The sequence below is a fragment of the Rhinolophus ferrumequinum genome, chromosome 9 (genome assembly GCF_004115265.2).
Source record: "Rhinolophus ferrumequinum isolate MPI-CBG mRhiFer1 chromosome 9, mRhiFer1_v1.p, whole genome shotgun sequence".
Taxonomy (NCBI): domain Eukaryota; kingdom Metazoa; phylum Chordata; class Mammalia; order Chiroptera; family Rhinolophidae; genus Rhinolophus; species Rhinolophus ferrumequinum.
In genome coordinates, this window is record NC_046292.1 from 49157099 (window position 1) to 49175979 (window position 18881).

General features: G+C 34.8%; 1 protein-coding gene across 1 annotated transcript in view; it reads right to left on the reverse strand.

Annotated features, from left to right (window-relative positions):
• Positions 1-5195: 5195 nt before the first annotated feature.
• Positions 5196-18881, reverse strand: part of DNAI4 (dynein axonemal intermediate chain 4) — a 60847-nt gene continuing 47161 nt past the window's right edge. Inside the window, exons 14-17 of the mRNA XM_033114499.1 lie at positions 17256-17354; positions 16386-16612; positions 14184-14340; positions 5196-6650 (exon numbers count right to left, since the gene is read on the reverse strand). Of these exons, the coding sequence (XP_032970390.1) occupies positions 6600-6650; positions 14184-14340; positions 16386-16612; positions 17256-17354 (534 nt within the window). The 3' untranslated portion in view covers positions 5196-6599. The remainder of the gene's footprint in view (positions 6651-14183; positions 14341-16385; positions 16613-17255; positions 17355-18881) is intronic.

Below are 18881 nucleotides of genomic sequence, written 5' to 3' on the forward strand. Positions count from 1 at the left end.
TTCTTACCACTCACTTTAGTGATTTCTTAAATGCCCTATCAGTAAGAATTAAAACAAGCAGCTAAATTTTTTTTTTAAACTAATCTTAGAAAACAATGGTATTTAAAGCTTCATTTTGTATGGACAGAGAAGCTGTTTTCTTTTTATGTTTTGGTTGTTATTTGGGGCTTTTCAAAATTGGTAAAATAATAAGTAATCAAAATGTGTATAATAATTTGGAAAATTCAGTAAAATTATTATCAATGAGTTATGATGTGAGATCCCTAAAATATCCTGGGATGTTTTGTTCTTCCTGGTATGACAGCACCATGTCTTTCAAATAACTGAGTTATTCTAAACAAATACAGACAAGGTGAGTTGTTCTGAATGTTACACAAATAGTTCATCAATTTCAAAAAACAGTGCTCATTTTTATAAGATTCATAACCATGTTTTATATGTTCCAACTTAATGGACATGTCCTGCTTTCTATTTAACCCAGGAGTCAGTTTCACATAAACTGTTAGCCTTTTAGTTTTATCACCAACTGAGTATGCCAACCTAAGCAAATGAAGGCTAATAGCCTAGTAAATGTTCTATGAATTTAAGAGTGGATTTGAACATTGTAGTTACTCCTTAACAAACAAGACACTAAGCGCAAATGTTGTGTAAAAGAACAAATGAAGTCATTAGCACTATCTCCTGCAGGAAGAGTGGGGCCTCGGCAAGGACCCCGTCAGCTGCAGAGGGCAAAGTGTTCTCAGGCCAAGAAGCGGGGAAGAGATCTAGGATAATCCGAATGAGAACTACCATCTTCGAGCTCCTATGTCATGCCAGGCATTTTGGTAAGTGCTTTATGTTGGAATTAAACTGTGCCCCAAATGGTCAGTGAGAACACAAACTCACCAAGCAACAGCAATACTCACCTAAAGAAAGTGATCATAGATTTGTGTTTAATTTTTGTCTTGAGGGGGAAGTTGGTTTCATATTGTTGCAAAACAAAAAAAGCTATAAGCCTATGTTTAACAACTTTCAAAGCTGATTTCATGTTCTATGTATTTTCCACCGATAAGATGTTTTACCTTCTGTGACATTAAGATATTTTGTTAGGATACTGAGGAAATAATATTTAAAATATTAGATCATGTTACAATATGGAGCAAGCATGAAACCATTACTTCTTCCATGAATTCGATCATTCATTCAGTCAACAAATATTAATATTTGTTGCAATAATTCCTCTGCTCTAGGTGATGGATGTACAGTGGTGAGCACAACACCCAGTCCCTACCCTCCAGGAGCCTACAGTCTAGGGGAGGAGGCTGGTGCGAAACAAATAACAACACAAATATTTAGCACAGCAAGTATACGTCTCAATTCAGAAACTCAGGCATCCAAAAAATACATTTTCTATAGTTCGGTTTCTAACTTCTTTCCATTCAGCTGGCAGAAACAAACAATATGCAAAAACGGCTAATGCCAGTCTCTCTCTCAGAATTGGTTTTCTTCCCTTTTCCAGAAGATAATTCTAGCATGTTACTCTGTGCCAAGACCCTTCTATCATTAGAGTTGCTTCTTGCTGGGTCCTTATCATCTTCAGCTGCCTGGCTTTCTCAGTTCTAGTGGTTCTTTGCTACTTCCACACATCACTCATTGCATGGAGTATGGTTTTCTGAGGATGACTGTGGTCCCTCCTAGGTTTTACTACTTCCTGAACAAAGCTATTTAGAAGCAGGACATAGATCTGCCATGTGGGTCCACAGGCCTCTCTCTTTTCTTCACTCCCCACCCCCTCCAGCCTTGCAGAAACTTCACGTTTCCTTCATTTTTGAGATGCTTGGAGCAAATTTATACTGGCTGGGTGGTAGGTCCTGTAGGAGGGAGCTCAGAAAGGGCTCTTTGAGAAGTTGGGATATGAACTGAGATCAGAAGGGTGAGTGAAGAGTTATCATGTTGAAAGAGAGAGAAGAGTTGGGAGGAAAGTTTTCCCAACAGAGGGAATATATGTGGCAAGGTCTAATGGCAGGAGAAAAACTGTGAAAAACTAAGTTACAAGCATTACCATTTAGGAACAAAACCGTAATTATAAAAGAATACATACTCTTGTATTTTTGTGTATGAGACCTATACAGACATTAACTGTTACTGCACAGTAGTGGAAAATGTATAAGAAACATAAAGCCTTGGGCTTGAGTCCAAGCCTGACCAGTTACCAGATATATGGTCTCTGGTAAGTTGTATCACCTCTTTAAGCCTTAATGGTATCATTTGGAAAATAGAGATTATGGTAATACAACTACTTGCCCCACCTGTCGTATAGGATTGCTGTAAAGGTATAATAGGAAAATGGACATGAAAGTGTTTTACAAACTGTAAAGAACTTTAACATGTACATTATTACTAGTCTATTCACAGTACAATTCAACATTTTCTTTTAGAGACTTTTATTGAGACAAAGTGGCAAATACTAAGTGTTCTACCTCTCATTTACAATTGTGTGTATCTACATACAGGTGAACTAAATGGACACGCTAAATGATACACAATTATTTAGTAGTGAATACAGTCTTTCTTCCCTACAGCAGTAAGAAGAACAGCTAACAATGTACTCTCAGACAATAATAATTTAAGTCCTATATGAGAGATACCTGGTAGTAAATGACCAAATGAAGTAATGACTACATAAGACAAAATAGGAGCCTGAAGTTAGCCAGTCATCACTCCCTCCTTAGGCCCTTAACTAGCCCATTGGTATTCATTAAGGATAAAATGAGATGGCTGACAGCTGAGACTTCTCATTCAATTCTTAAAATTTTATGGCAAAGTCCACATCATATGTCATCAGGGAAATGCAAAGTAACAACAGTGAGATACCACTGCACACCTATTAAAATGGCCAAAATTCAGAACCCTGACAAAACCAAAACTGATGAGGATGTGGTATAACAGGAACTCTCATTCATTGTTGATGGAAATGAAAAATGGTACAGCCACTTTGGAAGACAGTTTGGGGATTTCTTACAAAACTAAACATAGCCGTACCATATGACCCAACAACCATGCTCCTTGGTATTTTCTCAAAGGAGTGGAAAACTTATTCCACACAAAACCATGTACATGGGGGGTTGTAATACAGGGTCTCAGCTCCTGCTCCCTGCACCAGAATGCAGGATATGATGAGGCCAAAAAGGAATATCCACAGAGCCATAAATAGGGGAGTCATACCACTATATTCTCGCTGGTGGCTGGGTTGGAGATATAGGAAGCAGGAGCCACAATCTGCCGTCCGCTTTTCTGCCAACCAACCAACCCCCTACTGTAGCCACAGCAATTATATTAGTGGCTAACAGCTGATGGCCACCCAGCCACAGTGGATGGCCATCTGATTACAGCTGATGGCCATCTAATAACCGAGCCAACACCTTGCCACCTAAGGCCAAGAGCCTGGAAACTGCTCTCTGGGACTCTGTCCCCACAGAGGTCCCCCCCGAAGGAACAAAGGGTTTCAGCACCAGACCAGGCTCCCCAGCCCAGGGTTCCAGTGACAGGGAGAGAAGTCCCCATATCTTATTGTTGTGAAAACCAGTGGAGATTGTGGTGGAGTGAGATGGAGGCTGGAGTCCCAGGTGCTCTTAAAGGGACAGTGGACAAACTTACACACCAACAGAATCACTGGCTCTGAACTCCAGTGCTGGAGTGCAGCTGGAAAGCTGACAGGGACATAGAGGAGGTTGCGGGGAGGGAAACTGAGTTGTCTGGCTTCGGAACGAGGGCTGGAGGGGCAGCTTTCTCCTAGACAGAGGAGCTGGCAGAGGCCATTGTTTCTTGGTTGAGACCTCCCCTTTCCTGGTGTACAGACACTGGCAGATGCCATATCTGAGTCTCCTTCAAGCTAACAGCATTCATTCGACATGCTGTGGTGATTCTGAGACCCTAACCTACCCAACTTTTGGGCACACCGAAGCCACTTCCAGTGGCTTTTTTCTACAAACTGCCGGCCTTGCCTCATGCTGCAGACTTTCCTAGGGTCTCTCAAAGGTTCATGGAACCTAGACAAGGAGTATCTGTCTTGAGCGTGTCCTATACTTCTGGCTGAGCAGTCCTAAGCCTGGCACTAACAGCAGCTGGCCTTGGTTCATGGCTTGGACTTTCGAGTCACCTCCAACCACAGTGCAGGTGGCAGCCATCTCTGGATTGCTGTGTGGCTCCTGCCAGGTGGCCCTGGGTGGGGCATGGGTTGTGGCTGAACTTGACCTGAAATGGATCCCCTCCCAGGTTGACACATCCCAGGATGACACAGCCAAGGGGCGGACTAGGCAGGCACCAGCACCCTGCTGAGGCAGGTCCTGCTCTGTAGGGTCAGCTCCTGCACACAACGCTAAACAAAATCTGCACATGGATGTTCACTGCTTTATTCATAATTGCCAAAACTGGGAAGCAAGCAATATGTCCTTCAGTAGGTGAGTAATAATTAACTGTGGTACATTCAGACAATGGAGTATTATTCAGCTCTAAAAAGGCATGAGCCAAGAACAGACATGGAAGAACCTTAAATTCATGTTATTAAGTGAAAGAAGTCAATCTGAAAAGGGTACATACTGTATGATTCTAATTATAGGACATTCTGGAAAAGGCAAAACTATTGAGACAGTGAACGATCAGTGGTTGCTGGATGGGGGACTTTAAGAATGAACAGGCAGAGCACAGACGATTTTAGGAGAGTGAAAATATTCTATATAATACTGTAATGATGGATGCATGTCATTATACATTTGTCCAGGCCCATAGAATGCACAACACTCAGAGTGAACCCTAATGTAAACTATGAACTTTTGGTGATTATGTCAGTGTAGGTTCATTGATGACAACAAATGCACCACTCTGGTGAGTGATGTTGATAAGTGGAGAAGCTATGCATATGTCAGGGCAGGGGATACATGAAAAGTCTCTGTACCTCCCTTTCAACCGTATGATAAACTTAAAACTGCTTGGGGGAAAAAAGTCTTAATTTTTTTTTTTCATTTTATGGTAAATAGAATTTGCTAGTGAGAATCCAAAGCCAGCCTAGAAAGCCAGCAAAATAATGCTTTCTGTAATTCTCAGGTGAAATATCTTAAAAATTTGATGCTAACCTGAAAGTATAGGAGAGATTACAAGATCAGGGGTGAGAAAGGTAGAATGGAATAGGTTCAGTGCTTCAGGGTCAGTTTCCCAGGATCCAAAACGTATAAAATGGCTCAATTTTTCATTAGGCTTGGTGAGCAAGGAGAGCAAAATATGTGAAAATATTTTAAAGATCAAAAATACCTAATGAAAAGAAACACATTTTTTCAATTAAATCAAGTTTTTATTTTGTTGCTCCATGTTATGGAAAGACCAGCCTTTCAGAAAGACAAAGAGAAGAATCACAATGACTTATGACTCGCATACCAGTAGAAAATTTATAATCTTTATAACCTGATGTAAGCTCTCAGTTCACCTAAAAGTTGCCTTGCTTTTTTTTTTTTTAAAGGATGGTTCCAAAGAAATAGACATTGTGAAAAAATGGATACTTGTAAAAGGTACTTCCCACTACTGCTCTGATTTCATTTGCAGTTTCTAATATATATGTGGTTGTTTTTTTCCCAGAGAGTTTAGTGAGTTTTAAATGCTTTATCTTCTCCTCTCCACTTAGAATGCTTTATAAGCCATACAGCCTCAGTTTATATGTTCTACATCCTCAGTTAACAAAATCCAGGACTTGTTAAAACAAACAGCATGGAACAGATTGCTAGCAATCTATATTTGGAGGAGTTGCTGCCTCCCACTCCTTCTATTTCCACAAGCTTGCCCTAGAACCCATTATAAAATAACACCCTGATAGATGAGGGACTTTTTACTTTCTCTCTGCGTTCACTTAAATCTGGGCTTAAAACACAGAGCAGATTCTGGGCATGCAGAGGAGGATGCACTGATACGCCTCAGACTAACTCTTTCCACTGAATTGGGTGTATGCATGATGCCTGCTGGCCAAACAGTGCAGTTCAGACATTCGCTGTCATGTCTTTTGCTTGTCAAACAGTCTAACAAAGTGCTATAGCTTCAGCACTCATATCTAAGAGGATAAAATTTGATTTCAAGTTAGATATGAGAATTCAATATTGTCATAATGCTAACACCTTGCATAATTCACAAATCCTGGAAAACATAGCTTGGAAAGCTTGGAAAACAAAAAATTTAAAAGTGTATGAAACTTTGTCTTAATAAAGATTTTTGTTTGTTTAAGTAATTCTAATAATTTCCAAGATTTTCTTCTAAAGAAATAATAATTTTCTAACAGATTTAGACATTTTATAAGTACGCATATATACTTGGAATATGATTAAGAAACAGAGTAGGAATATCTTTCAAAAATTAAGAAAATCCCAACAACACTCTTACAATTAGCTTAGATTACAAACGAATCACACATCTCTGAAATAAAAGTTCACTAAATTTACATTAATTTAAGTGGAAGTTATACATTCATTTTTTTTTCTAAAATCCAAATCCCAGCTTACTGCATACAAATCGGTCTATTGGCTATTAAACAGTGTTCCTTTTTCTTTAAACAATAACAAAAAAGATATCGTAATGATGAATTATCCTGGTTGGTTTGGCCTGAGTCCAAGCAAAGTATCTATCATATCTCTCTGAAAAGAAAAGAAATCACACAATTACAATGCAATAAAATACAAATTAAGAGGTAAAGTGGTCTTTAAAATACCATTTAAAATTTATAAGTTAGTGATACACATATAAAGGTCATTAAATAAGATTGTAAAAAGGAAACAAACAAAGGTAAATTTAAATAGTAACAGTTACTTCCTAGTATAAACCTGATATTTCCTATGAAAGGCTCTTTTAATAAAGTTTGATAAACAGTTTTATAAAGAAATTCAGTAAAGGGACAATTTTGGCAGTTCCTGTTTAGCCTTAATGCCTTAATGTATAAACCTGAATTTTGTCATCTGTAAAATAACTTTTAATCTTAGTGATTATCTTAGGTTCTTTCCTGATCTGTAGTACTTGATTTAGAGAGACTAGAATGTCTAAATTTTTATATGGATTTTGTATTTCATTTAATAATAATTATCTTTATACTAAAGGGGTAAAATGATCATATGTCAGAGGATGAAACCAAAGATGGTATGTGAGAAAAGAAAGATATTGTGAAAAGATGGGAACTAGAAGCAGAAGACTGAAGTTTTCTCTATCACATAGTAAAGTAATCAAAAGAAAATCACTGATATCTGGGAATCTTAGTTTCATTGAATGTATAATGGAAATATTAACATCCACTTCTAAACATTGTTATGGGTTGATCGAGCTAATGTATGTGAAAGTGTTTATAAACTCTATTAAGAGTTCTAAACAGCTTGGATAATACTGTGTAAGTCAGTTCCTGTACTTTTCGCCTGGCATTTCCCCATTCTTCAAGCCCTGATACCCCAAATCAGTTGCAAGTTGCTTCTCAAACCCATCTGTTTCTAGTTGTCTCACTTGGACAAATGTAATCACTACGGTAATTTGTTCCCTGTTATATTCGTAGTACCTAAAATAGAACCTGTCACAGTGCACACTCGATAAGTATTTCTTGAATGAACGGTCTATTTTTTCTGCCTTCAAGTGTCTCTCAGCAATATATATATATATATATATATATATATATATATATATATATATATATATATATATATCAGATTTCTGTTTCTAAAACTTCATTTTGAATGTTTCACTTATCTTTTTTTTCTTTAATTTGGAAAAAAAAAAGGGAAATATTTGTATGCTGAAACATAAGAGTAGAAATAGTATCCAAGAGTGATTCTCGACAGGCTGCCTCCAGAAAAGGACTTGGTTGCTTTGAGCAATGGCTCATTGAAATTGGCTTCTGCCAAGTGCTTAAACCATAATTCGGTTCAATGCAAGATTTAGGCCCCCAGCAACCAACCCTCATAAATAAGGCCAGGAAAAAAGTCGGTGTTTCCACAAACATTAAATGCTAATGCTAATGTGATGCTAGCTACATCACAGTTACAATTGCAAGGCTTGAACCCCAGGCTCCTGTTCGTGCCAGGCACGGGGTGGGGGGGGAGGGGTCGACGCGTTGGTCATGTTACCCCTAACCACAAACCTTGAGTTGGTAGGATAGGGCTGGAGCCCATGCTCTGCCATGTCATGTCACAATATTATTCTGGTTTTTGATCACATCAGGGAGGGGTCAGATTTTCAGATATCAGGATACTTAAAACTTCTGCAGCCCAAGAATCAAAGTCCTCCTGCTGTGCAGACTACAGAGGGTGACAGGCAATGCCCAGATGAGGGGAGAAGTGGTCCTAAAGCTGCTTTTGAACCTTTCTCCGTGGGTTTCTCCCCAAAGGACCCTGCTCCAGCACCTGGTGCCTTGTAAAACACATATCCTCTTCAAACCAACAAATGCCATCTTTGCCTTGGGTACTTGTTAATAAAAGAAGTAAAACCTTACTGATAAAGTGGAAGTTCCCTTTGCACCCCTCCCCAATCCTGTTCTTTCTTCATCCTTCACTTCAGGAGCAGGCTTTATCATAAATTTGGTGCACATCTTTCTTATAGAATGAAATCATAGGCCATGCAAAACTTTGATTCATTCTTGGTTAAAATTAGTGGAGAAATTATAGGTCATAATGTTACTTGATAAGATATCTTGATAGAAAATCATGGCTTGACATTAATTACTTTGAGACTTCAAATTACTGTTACGTTTATAATTCTCTGAAAAGCTAAACAAAGAGGTATATCAATTAAGCTTGTGTTTGGCTATAAGTAACATAAAAACTGATTAATATTGTTTTGTTTAATCTCCTAGAAATATAACCCTGGGCCTTTAAAATGTTATAACCAAAAGCATGAAAAACATATTTGTATTAGTAAACTATTTATTTACTAAAGTATGGAATATATTTGTTATAAGAAACTTTTGCTCACCAGCATTAGCTCACACACACACACACACACACACAGTTTGTCAAAAATGTTCACACTCTTGAGTTTAGCCTTCTTTCTGCTTGCAGATCACACCGCTCAAAATAAAAGATGTCTCTAATTGTTTCAAACAAAAAAAGAAACATTTTTCTTTCACATTCAAGTCTATACCTTTACTTACCATAAATATGTCCACTAAGAGCACAGTTTTAAGTTTTGTGTTTAAATATTACATAAATCACAACATATGGTACTTACTTTCCTGCAATTTGCTTTTATCACTCAACATTGTGATTTTTAAGATTCCTTCAAAATTTGTCATATTGATACATCAAAATATATATCACTTAAACATCTGTATTGTAGTCACGCATGTGAATGTGCCATATTTTATTTATCCAGTTCACTGATGATCATCTCGTTGTTTCCAATTTATCAATACAGAAACAAGGCTGTTATAAACATTCTTTTCTCATTAGCTTGTCTTTTAGACCACTACCAATGAATTAAACAAAGCCCTGGGAGATATGTCCAAACAGACATCACATGAACATCTATGAGGACGGTAGTCCTACCAGATAGGAAAACTGTAGTAATTTAGAATTAATGACACAGTAAACCAGTGAATAGAAATCAATCAAGTGATGTAGCCACACGTGCAAGACTGCAGATCTCCATGAGAAGAATGGAGAACGTGACCTGCATGGACTTTGAGACCATTCTGTATGGAGGACACTGACAAATCCTCCTGGCAGCCAAAGTAGTTAGGAAAATCCCCTTAAATGTCCACAGTCGATATGCATCTCAGCCATTAGAGAAAATAATCTCCAAAACTACTTAACATGTTTCTTTTTTTTCAATTGAGAAAACATATTTTTACCTTGAGAAGAATAAGAATCATGTATAGAAATAATGCAGCAAATCAAACAGAGATAATTTTAATATTTTTTGTATTAAAGAATCTGTTGGTATTTTAAATATTCATTATATATAATAAATTTGCCATATTAAATTTTCTGACAAATAATTTTGTGATTCTAATTTAAATGTGGAATTGGGTAATTGATTTAGACTTATAATCATAGGTTAAAATATTAATTTGTGAAGAGCTATGGAACATTTAAGAAAATTTAAAATTCATTATATTCATCTTAAATTTATTAAATTAATAATAATCCCTTAAGTATTTGAGATTCATTTGCCCATACGCAACTGAAGTACTTAAAAATCCAATATATTAAATTTATAAGGGGAATTGAAAAGATTTAAGGAAATTTGATTACTACAAAAGCTTACTTAAAAGTATGTATTAAAATTTGCTAGACTTATAAACAGAATAATAAAATACATAGTCTAAATGTAAGAGCTTAAGGTGAACTTAGTTTTTTTAAATTTTGTAACATATTTGAATGTGAACATTTTAACTGAAAGTAGTCAAAGTAATTATGTCTATGTACAAAAGAAACATGAGGGAGGGAGGGAGGGAAGGAAGGAGGGAGGGGAAAAGAAAGGAAGCAAACGAAAAACCTCATTGATAACTTAGATATGTCTCCTGGTACACATGTGCAAGAGATTCTCTATGATATCACTCACTGGCTTGAATGGTTTCTGAATTTTCAGTTTTATTGAATTACTCTCCAAAGAGGATACACTAATTCATATTCCCACGACCCTTGCATGAGTTCCTAATTCTCCACATCTTTGCTAATACTTGATATTGGCTATTGTTTTAATTTTTGTAAATCCAAGTGTGAACTGGTATCTTGTATAATTTTAACTGCTTATTTCCTCATTACTAGTGAAGATGGATATTGTTTCATAAATTTATTTGCTATTTCAGTTTCCTCTCCTGTGAATTAATATCGTATACATTTACCCATTTAAAAATTGGATTATACTTATTGTTTTGTCGGAGTTCTTTATATACACTGAATATTAAATGTCTTTTATATATCTCGGTAATGTCTTCTTCTAGTCTATTTCTTTTAATTTGGCATATGGAATCCTGAAGAGAAAAATGTTAATTTTGACATAATAGTCATACAAAGAATAATTGAGCTTTATTGAGAGCTTACTATGTACCAGTTCTAACCACTTTGTACCTATTAATTCATTTACTCTGTCTAACAGCCTTTGATATTGGTACCAATATTATACCCATTTTCCAAGTAAGAAAGCATGATAAAATTGAAAAAGGAGATTTTTTTCAGTCTTTTTCAAAACATCAATCCTTGCTCTTAGGTCATTAAGACATTATCTTACATTTTCTTCTAGTAATTTTATTTTTCACAAAGTCTTTAATCCATTTGGAGTTTACCATGGTACAAAATATGAAATAAGGACCTAATTTAATTTTTTTTCCCCATGTCACTTCTAGAATTATAAACCTTAAATGGCTTTCCATTTTCTGTAGAATAAAGATCAAACTCCTCATCATGGCAGTCATACATTTTCTGGTCCCAAATGACCCAACTGGGCTGTTAGCTGTTTTTCTCGCAAGTAAAATCTTTTCCAGTCAAAAAAGTCTACTCACCATTTCCTTAAAATGCCATGGACCTTTTCCAATTTTATACGTTTGCTCAAGCCTTTCCCTCAGTTTGGAATAACAGTTAAACTTTCTTGTCTGCAAGGGAAAATTCTAATCCTCCAAATCACAGTTGAAAAGTAATCTCCTGTGTAAACACCTTCCCCAAAGCATTCTTTTTCTTCCCGTTCTTTTCTTTTCTTCTTCCCATTCTCTTTTCAAAAGTCAATTATTTTCCTGCTCTGTGTTTTCTACATTTTTTAAAAATTATTTTGATCTTTATGACTTTATTATATATCCTGAGCATGTATTGTTCCTTTCTTAGAAACCATATGCCTTTTGTTTGTACGTTTGTTCATTCAGACATCTATTCAACATTTGCTGAATGCCCATTATGTGCTAGATACTTGAATATACAAATTTCCAAGCAGGCCAAATTATTAAGAAAGACTTATATACAAAATATTATAATTTACATTAATAAATTACTGTAGTACTTGATAGGTCCTGTAGATATAAATGTGTGATGAAAAGAATCAATATGTTAATGCTCACCGATTTCTCTTCTACTGCTACCCCAACATACACTAACAAAAATTTTAAAACAACTCAACCCCCCGTCTCCATGGCCCCATGTTCAGAATTTGTGGACAAGTTCTTAGACCTCTTGTGGGATAGAACTGAAAGAATCACAGAGACAAAAAGGGATGGGTTTAGGCCTTGAGGCTACATTTAGGATTTCAGGAATATGAACAAAAGAAGAAAAAGGGTTACTATGAACTATATATTTGGATCCATTTAAAATCTTATGAGAGACTTCAATAAAAAAATGGAATTCTCTTTTAATTTCTTTGGCTGTTGAAGTGTGTATCTGAAACAAGGTTTAGTGTGGGCACAAATACCCCAGTACCTATTAAAACATCTTGTACTCAATGAATTTGTGAAAAAATTAAAAATATTAAAACGTTTTATGTTATGAAAAAATTAAGCCATTAGGGTTGCGTTCCTCAGAGCAGACTAAAATTATTATATAAGTAGACTAATGAATTTTTGGGGAAAAAAATTATGTAGTGTAGTGATTTGAAAAACAGATAAGTAAAATGAAAGACTAAAATTTATCCCTAGTCCTACCCCTAAGAATAATACTTCTAATATGTTGAATTATTCCTCTAGTTTTTAATGCATACTTATGCAACAAACATTTATTGGATAACTACTACAAGCCAGACACTGTGCTGGGTCATAGCGATACAGTCTAGAACAAAAGAGACAAAAATTCACTGTTTACATGGAGCTTACGTTCTAAATGTAGGAGACAAGAAATTAACAAAATAAATCAATAAAGAATATGGTGTACTGAAAGATTCCTAATGTTATTAGGAAAAATAAGTCATGGAAGAATATTGAATAGGAAGTGTGGGGGACAGTAGAGGTTGCAATTTTAATAAGGTGGCCAGGGAAAACTTCACTGAAAAAGTGACATTTGAGCAAAGACTTAAGTAGGTAGAGGAACAAACCTTGTGGATTTTAGGTAGACAGAATGACAAGTACAAAGTCCCAGGCACTTACTTCCTTATTTATGCAACATTTATAGTCAAATAAATGGTTATGGTTGGGGTAGAACTTCACTTTCTACATGTGACCAAAATCTAATCAACACATCTAATTTCCCTGGCCATATTTCCCTGTGATTGGATATTTAAGTTGTTTCCTTCTTCTTTTTTTGTTTCTTTTCTTTTCTTATCCTACCACAAATTATGCTGCAATTAATTTTTTTGATTGCCTTTATAAATATTTCTATATGATAGAGTCCTAGAAGTGGACAGCCTTGGTTCATATTGCTAAATGGCTTCCAAAGAAATTATACCGATTTCTATTTCAATGGTCAGTATAAGAGAGGACTTATTTCATCAAATGTCTGCCAATACCGAATAATCCCATAAAAAAAAATTTAATTTGATATATGAGAATGCTATCACATTTTAATCTAAAGTAATAAAACTTTATTTAATTATTAGTGAGGTTGAATTTTAAAATATATTGACTAGTCCTTTTTTGTGAATGAATTGTTTCTAACACTCTTCTATTGGGGTCTTAGTGTTTTATTTTCTTACTGATCCGTGAGTATTTTAACCATGTTTATTATATTCATTATAATGTTTACCAGATTACTCCTTAAAATAGCAATTTAAATATAAGAAGCTATCTTAAAAATAATGGACATCTAGTAATATTGATTTACTAAGTTTTATAACAACTTTTGATATTTGAAGATTAGAGTAAGGGAATAAGAGAATGCTAAACTAACAGAAACAAATGCCTATTTCAGGAACATGGGATAATATCTAAAAATATTATTTCATACAGAAGCTTGAATATTTGCAGTAAACTTCTTCAGTTATACTACTTAACAATTATTAAGCCCCGGCCACATATTAGGCTCAATTTTAGGTTATTCCATTAACATTTATAATTATTATGCTCAACAACATTAGTATTCTCATTTTACAGATAAAGAACATGAGGCTAAAGAAAATAAGCCTCGTAGGTACCTATGCCTAATAGTAGCAACTCTTGGGACTTACGTTCTTTCTACTGCATTACACTTAAGATATTTAAGAAATGTAAATCTCTTGCATTAAATAATAGCTGAATATTTCAACTGAACAGAAGCACAAAATGACACAAAATTTTGACTTACCCGGCCAGAATCTGAAACAATGGGCATATTTCTCAATTCATACACAGTAACCTGCCCATCACTGTCTCCCACTAGAAGGCAATCTGTATGTTTGGCGAAGAGAACAGTTGTGAACTTGATTCCAGGGTTAGCAACATTCACAATCAGAGGGTCCAAACTGCAATGAATATTTTATTTGTGAATTCAGCGGTTGTTAATATGTTCTTTTCATATACAAACTAAGAAAAGTCTGAAATAATTTTTGTGATTTCATATAACAAAAATCAAGTTTCTTTAAGAGTTTCCAAAATCAAAATAACTGCTTGATACTCCTTATTCAGTCAAAACGTTCATTTTTCAATGAACTAATTTCAACTAGATACAGCAATTCACAAGTAATATGTGAACTCATATGTTAAACTCCTGCGGTGGTTAATTTTATGTATTAACTTGGCTAGGCTATGGTACCCAGTTATTTGATCAAACGCCAATCTACACTTTGCTGTGAAGATGTTTTTTGTTTTGTTTTTTTTTTTAGATATGATTAACATTTAAATCAGTAAAATTTGAATAAAGCAGATTACCCTCCATAATGTGAGTAAGTTAATCCAATCTGTTGAAGGCCTTAAGAGAAAAGACTGAGTTACCCGAAGTGGAATAAAATTCAGCCTCTAGACCGCCTTTGGAGTCAGCACTGCAACATGAATGGATTCCTGATGGAAATTCCAGCTTGCCAGCCTGTCTTGCAGACGTGGGTCTTGCCAGACCCCACAATCATGTGAGCTAGTTCTTTAAAATAAATCTCTTTCTCTCATTTTATTGGTTCTGTTTCTCTGGAGACCCTGACTAATACAACTCTTTAAATATTATAATACGTCTTTTAATAGAAGGATGTTTTGATCCAAATGAACCTCTGAAACATAAAAAAAAAATTTCGAACAAGAACTTTTCCTACTCTTGTTCATCCAAAGCAATCCACTGATGCCCTTAAGAAAACAGAAGCAGTAACTTGCATATTTTTTCTGAAGAAATGCTTTCCAAGGAACTATAGTTTTACCAGAAAAATTAAAATCAGAGATGGGATTCTTTAAGTAGCCATTTTATACATTAGTCATCTCATACTCAAAAATAATTGCTTTGTGATGTAATCCTTGATGTTTGGTTCAAACGGTTTCATAGAACAAGCCATGACAAAATTATAAAGTTACTGAACTATTAACTTTTTGGAAAAAGTTTTCCATTAAGAATAAATGCACTGAATTTTACATTCTTTATTTTAAACAAGAATGCATTTCCCTGTTCTTTCTATTAATAACTAGCATAAAGATCTACAGTATTTTCCAAATGAAGAAGTAGAATCATTAAACACTGTTCAGGCATTGCACTAACTCTCATATTAAAAAGATAAATGGGTGTAGAGGACACTCTAATAATTTTGATGTAACACCTGAAATCAATGTAAAAATTTTGTAGGTTGTCAGATGAGCACTTGTCTTATTAAGGAGACCACTTCATGGACTGTGCAAGATGCCTGACAACTGCACTGTACACCCGAAGCTGAAGCTGAATAATACTGAATGTCAACTATAATTTCATATATATATAGTCACAGGATGTGGAGTACAGCGTAAGGAATAGAGTCAATGGAATTGTAACAGCTATATACGATGTCAGAGGGGTAGTAGATTGGGGGAGGAAAATTATCACTTTGTGAGGAATGTAAATGTCTAACTAGTACATTATTTTGTTCACCTGAAACTAATTAAAAAATTTAATTAAATGCATGTCCCTTTGAATGTGTTTTGAAATAAAGTAAGAGAATAAGTAAATATTTTTTTAAATAATTATTTTGTGCCTTTTATCTTATTGTAAAAAATCTTCAGTTAAGAACAATCACCTGCCTCTGCATTCTTCTATAAATCAGGCAATGAAAAAGAATTTAAGGTACTTATGATATCCCATAGCAGCCTGTAATAGTTTGAGGAGATGAGTAGTGTAACCTATTTTCATTCAAATATTTTAAAAACTACATCTGGTGTAAGTAATTAACATTAATATAGTATTCTGGCATATTTTTATTATTCTTAAATAACTCTCACAAATTGAACATTACCTATTTTAAAGTAACTACAATTCTCTCTAACTGATGTCAAAACTATGAGGTATCATTTAGTTTGAACTGCTTCTACTAGAAATATCCCCAAGAAAAATATTAACAGTTACGTGCTGATGCGAAGGTCCCAGATTTCCACTCTGCTCTCATTTGCAGCTGCAAATACGTAGGATGATTTTGGAGACCAGGCAACATCATAAACAACGTAAGTAGTTGGATAAAAACTCAAAAATGGCTTGAGAGTCTCCTGCTGCCATATAATTACACCCCAATCTGCGGAACAGCTTAAGAATACATCATGACAAAATGGATTCCATGCTATTTTATACACTGGACCCTAGAATTAAAAAAATAAATTAAAAGACATATGTAAATAGTATTTAATATCTTATACTTTAAACTTGACCATTAAAGGAAAATTGCTAATATTTCTAGAAGATTGATGCACCATGCATTATTATGTGTGTATTATTTTAGCTGAGAGTAAGGTCATAAATTGAATCTTCCCTAACGTATACCACACAGAAATATAAAAATACAGTCCATACCAATTTTCACTAAATATTAACATATATTATACTTATTTCCTTTAAAAAATATAAGGAGTATTAAGAAAAAAACAGAAATGGAGAAAATGAAGAAAATACAGACGGAATAATCATAACAGAGATGGAGAATAGGGATATATGCCACAGACAATTATACTTTGGGATCAGCATGTTATAAGCAAAGTTTTTCAAAAACAAATAAAAATTGTGACTTCCACAACTTGCAAGAAGAAATCAAGCCTATCTAGAAGCCAAATAAAGTGTCCCACACACTATTGGTGGTTTCCATACAAGAAAGCCCTTATTTTTAGTTGGCAAGTTTAACTCTGAAGCTGTTAATTTATTACATATTAAAAATACTGTATATAACAATACAATTGTTTCAGAAATATGACAAGACAAATTTTCCATACATACTATAATTAAACCAACCTTATGTCCTCTGTAGGTATCTAGGTATTGTTCATTATATGAACAAGAACATTTGTGAATATGACCTTCCTCAGTGCCAGCCAAATAGATATTTGTGTCCTACAACACACACAATAAAATCAAAATATGTATATTAGTAAATCTGCTAAATATAAGATCATCCCATTCAAGATCTATTAAAAGCAATTCAAGAACCAAAACTAGAAATGCTATCTTAAAGACAGTTGTCTGATGTCTTTTCCTTTCTATCATAATTTTACAATAATCAAACTACTGTGCAAAGAAAATATAGGCATTTTTTGCTGGAATAGAGGGTAGAACTTAGTATCCTATATTACATGGGCACACACTGGCTTAAAATGAGGAAAACACGTTCTAAAACTTGGAACTAGCAGTTCCGGGAAATAGCAAGTGTTTTTTCATTAGGACTAGTCAAAGAGAAGACAGGTGACTTAATAACTACCTATTTATGGATATAATGCTGAAGAAATCATTCCTGTTAGGATTGAGAAATGAAAGTAGATCATATCTCAGACATCTTTAACCCTAAATGTATGTACTAAAAGAGGATTTTAAAGGTATTTCCGATAGTGAAGTCATAGTCAAAAAGTCGGAAATTCGGTGTTCCATATCCTGGCTGGCTATGCGTCAGTACCACCTGGGTGCGTTTAGGGCTGCAGAATCTCAGGCTTACCCCAGACCCACTGAATCAGAATCTGCACTTCAACAAGATTTCCAAGTAATTTACACGCACACTAAAATTTGAGGCACACTGCTCTAGTGTATATCAGTACTTAAGAATGCACCTACTAGAGCATGGGATGTATGCAGTTTTAAATTATACAATAAAGTACTTTTTTCCCCCATAGTAGTATTACTAATTTACATTCAGCAGTAAATAAAAATTCCATTTGACCAACATTCTCTCCAACAGTTGGTTATATCAGAAATCTTAAATTTTGCCATCTATTAAGTGTAAAATTCTACCTAATGGTTTTCAGTTCCAGTCGTCTGAATATTAACAAAGTTGAGCACATTTTATGTTTATTAGCCATTTATACTTTCTCTTCTGTTCATACCTCTTGACCATTTTACTAATCTGTCCTTTCCAGATTCATTTGTATAAGTTCTTTATATATTCTATTACATATGCTTTATCTATTACATATGTTGCAAATATCTTCTCCCAGTGTATGGGTTTTTTTTGTTGTTGTTGTTACTTTCTTTGATGTCTTTTGGCAAGCAATAGTTCTCATTTCAATGTAGCTGGTATTATATCATATATTATTGGCATTTTTTGTGCTTTGTTTAAGAAGTTTTTCCTACTTTGAGGTCATGGAGATATTCTCCTACATTTCCTTCTAAAAATTTTTTGGATGGAATGGGATCCAATTCCATTTTTTATATGGATAACGATTATCTCAACACCATTTACAAGTAGGTCATCTTTCTCTAGAGGTCACTGCCTAAAGTTGGGTTCCTCAGTATATAAACTCTGCTACTCTGAGATTTCATGCAAGAGATGTGCTGGAGAGATCTCTCAAGAATGCTTGGAGGGAAACAGAAATGGGCTGAGATTTAAGTTGAATTAGGATATTGAAACCAGACAAAGTCATTACAAGAAAA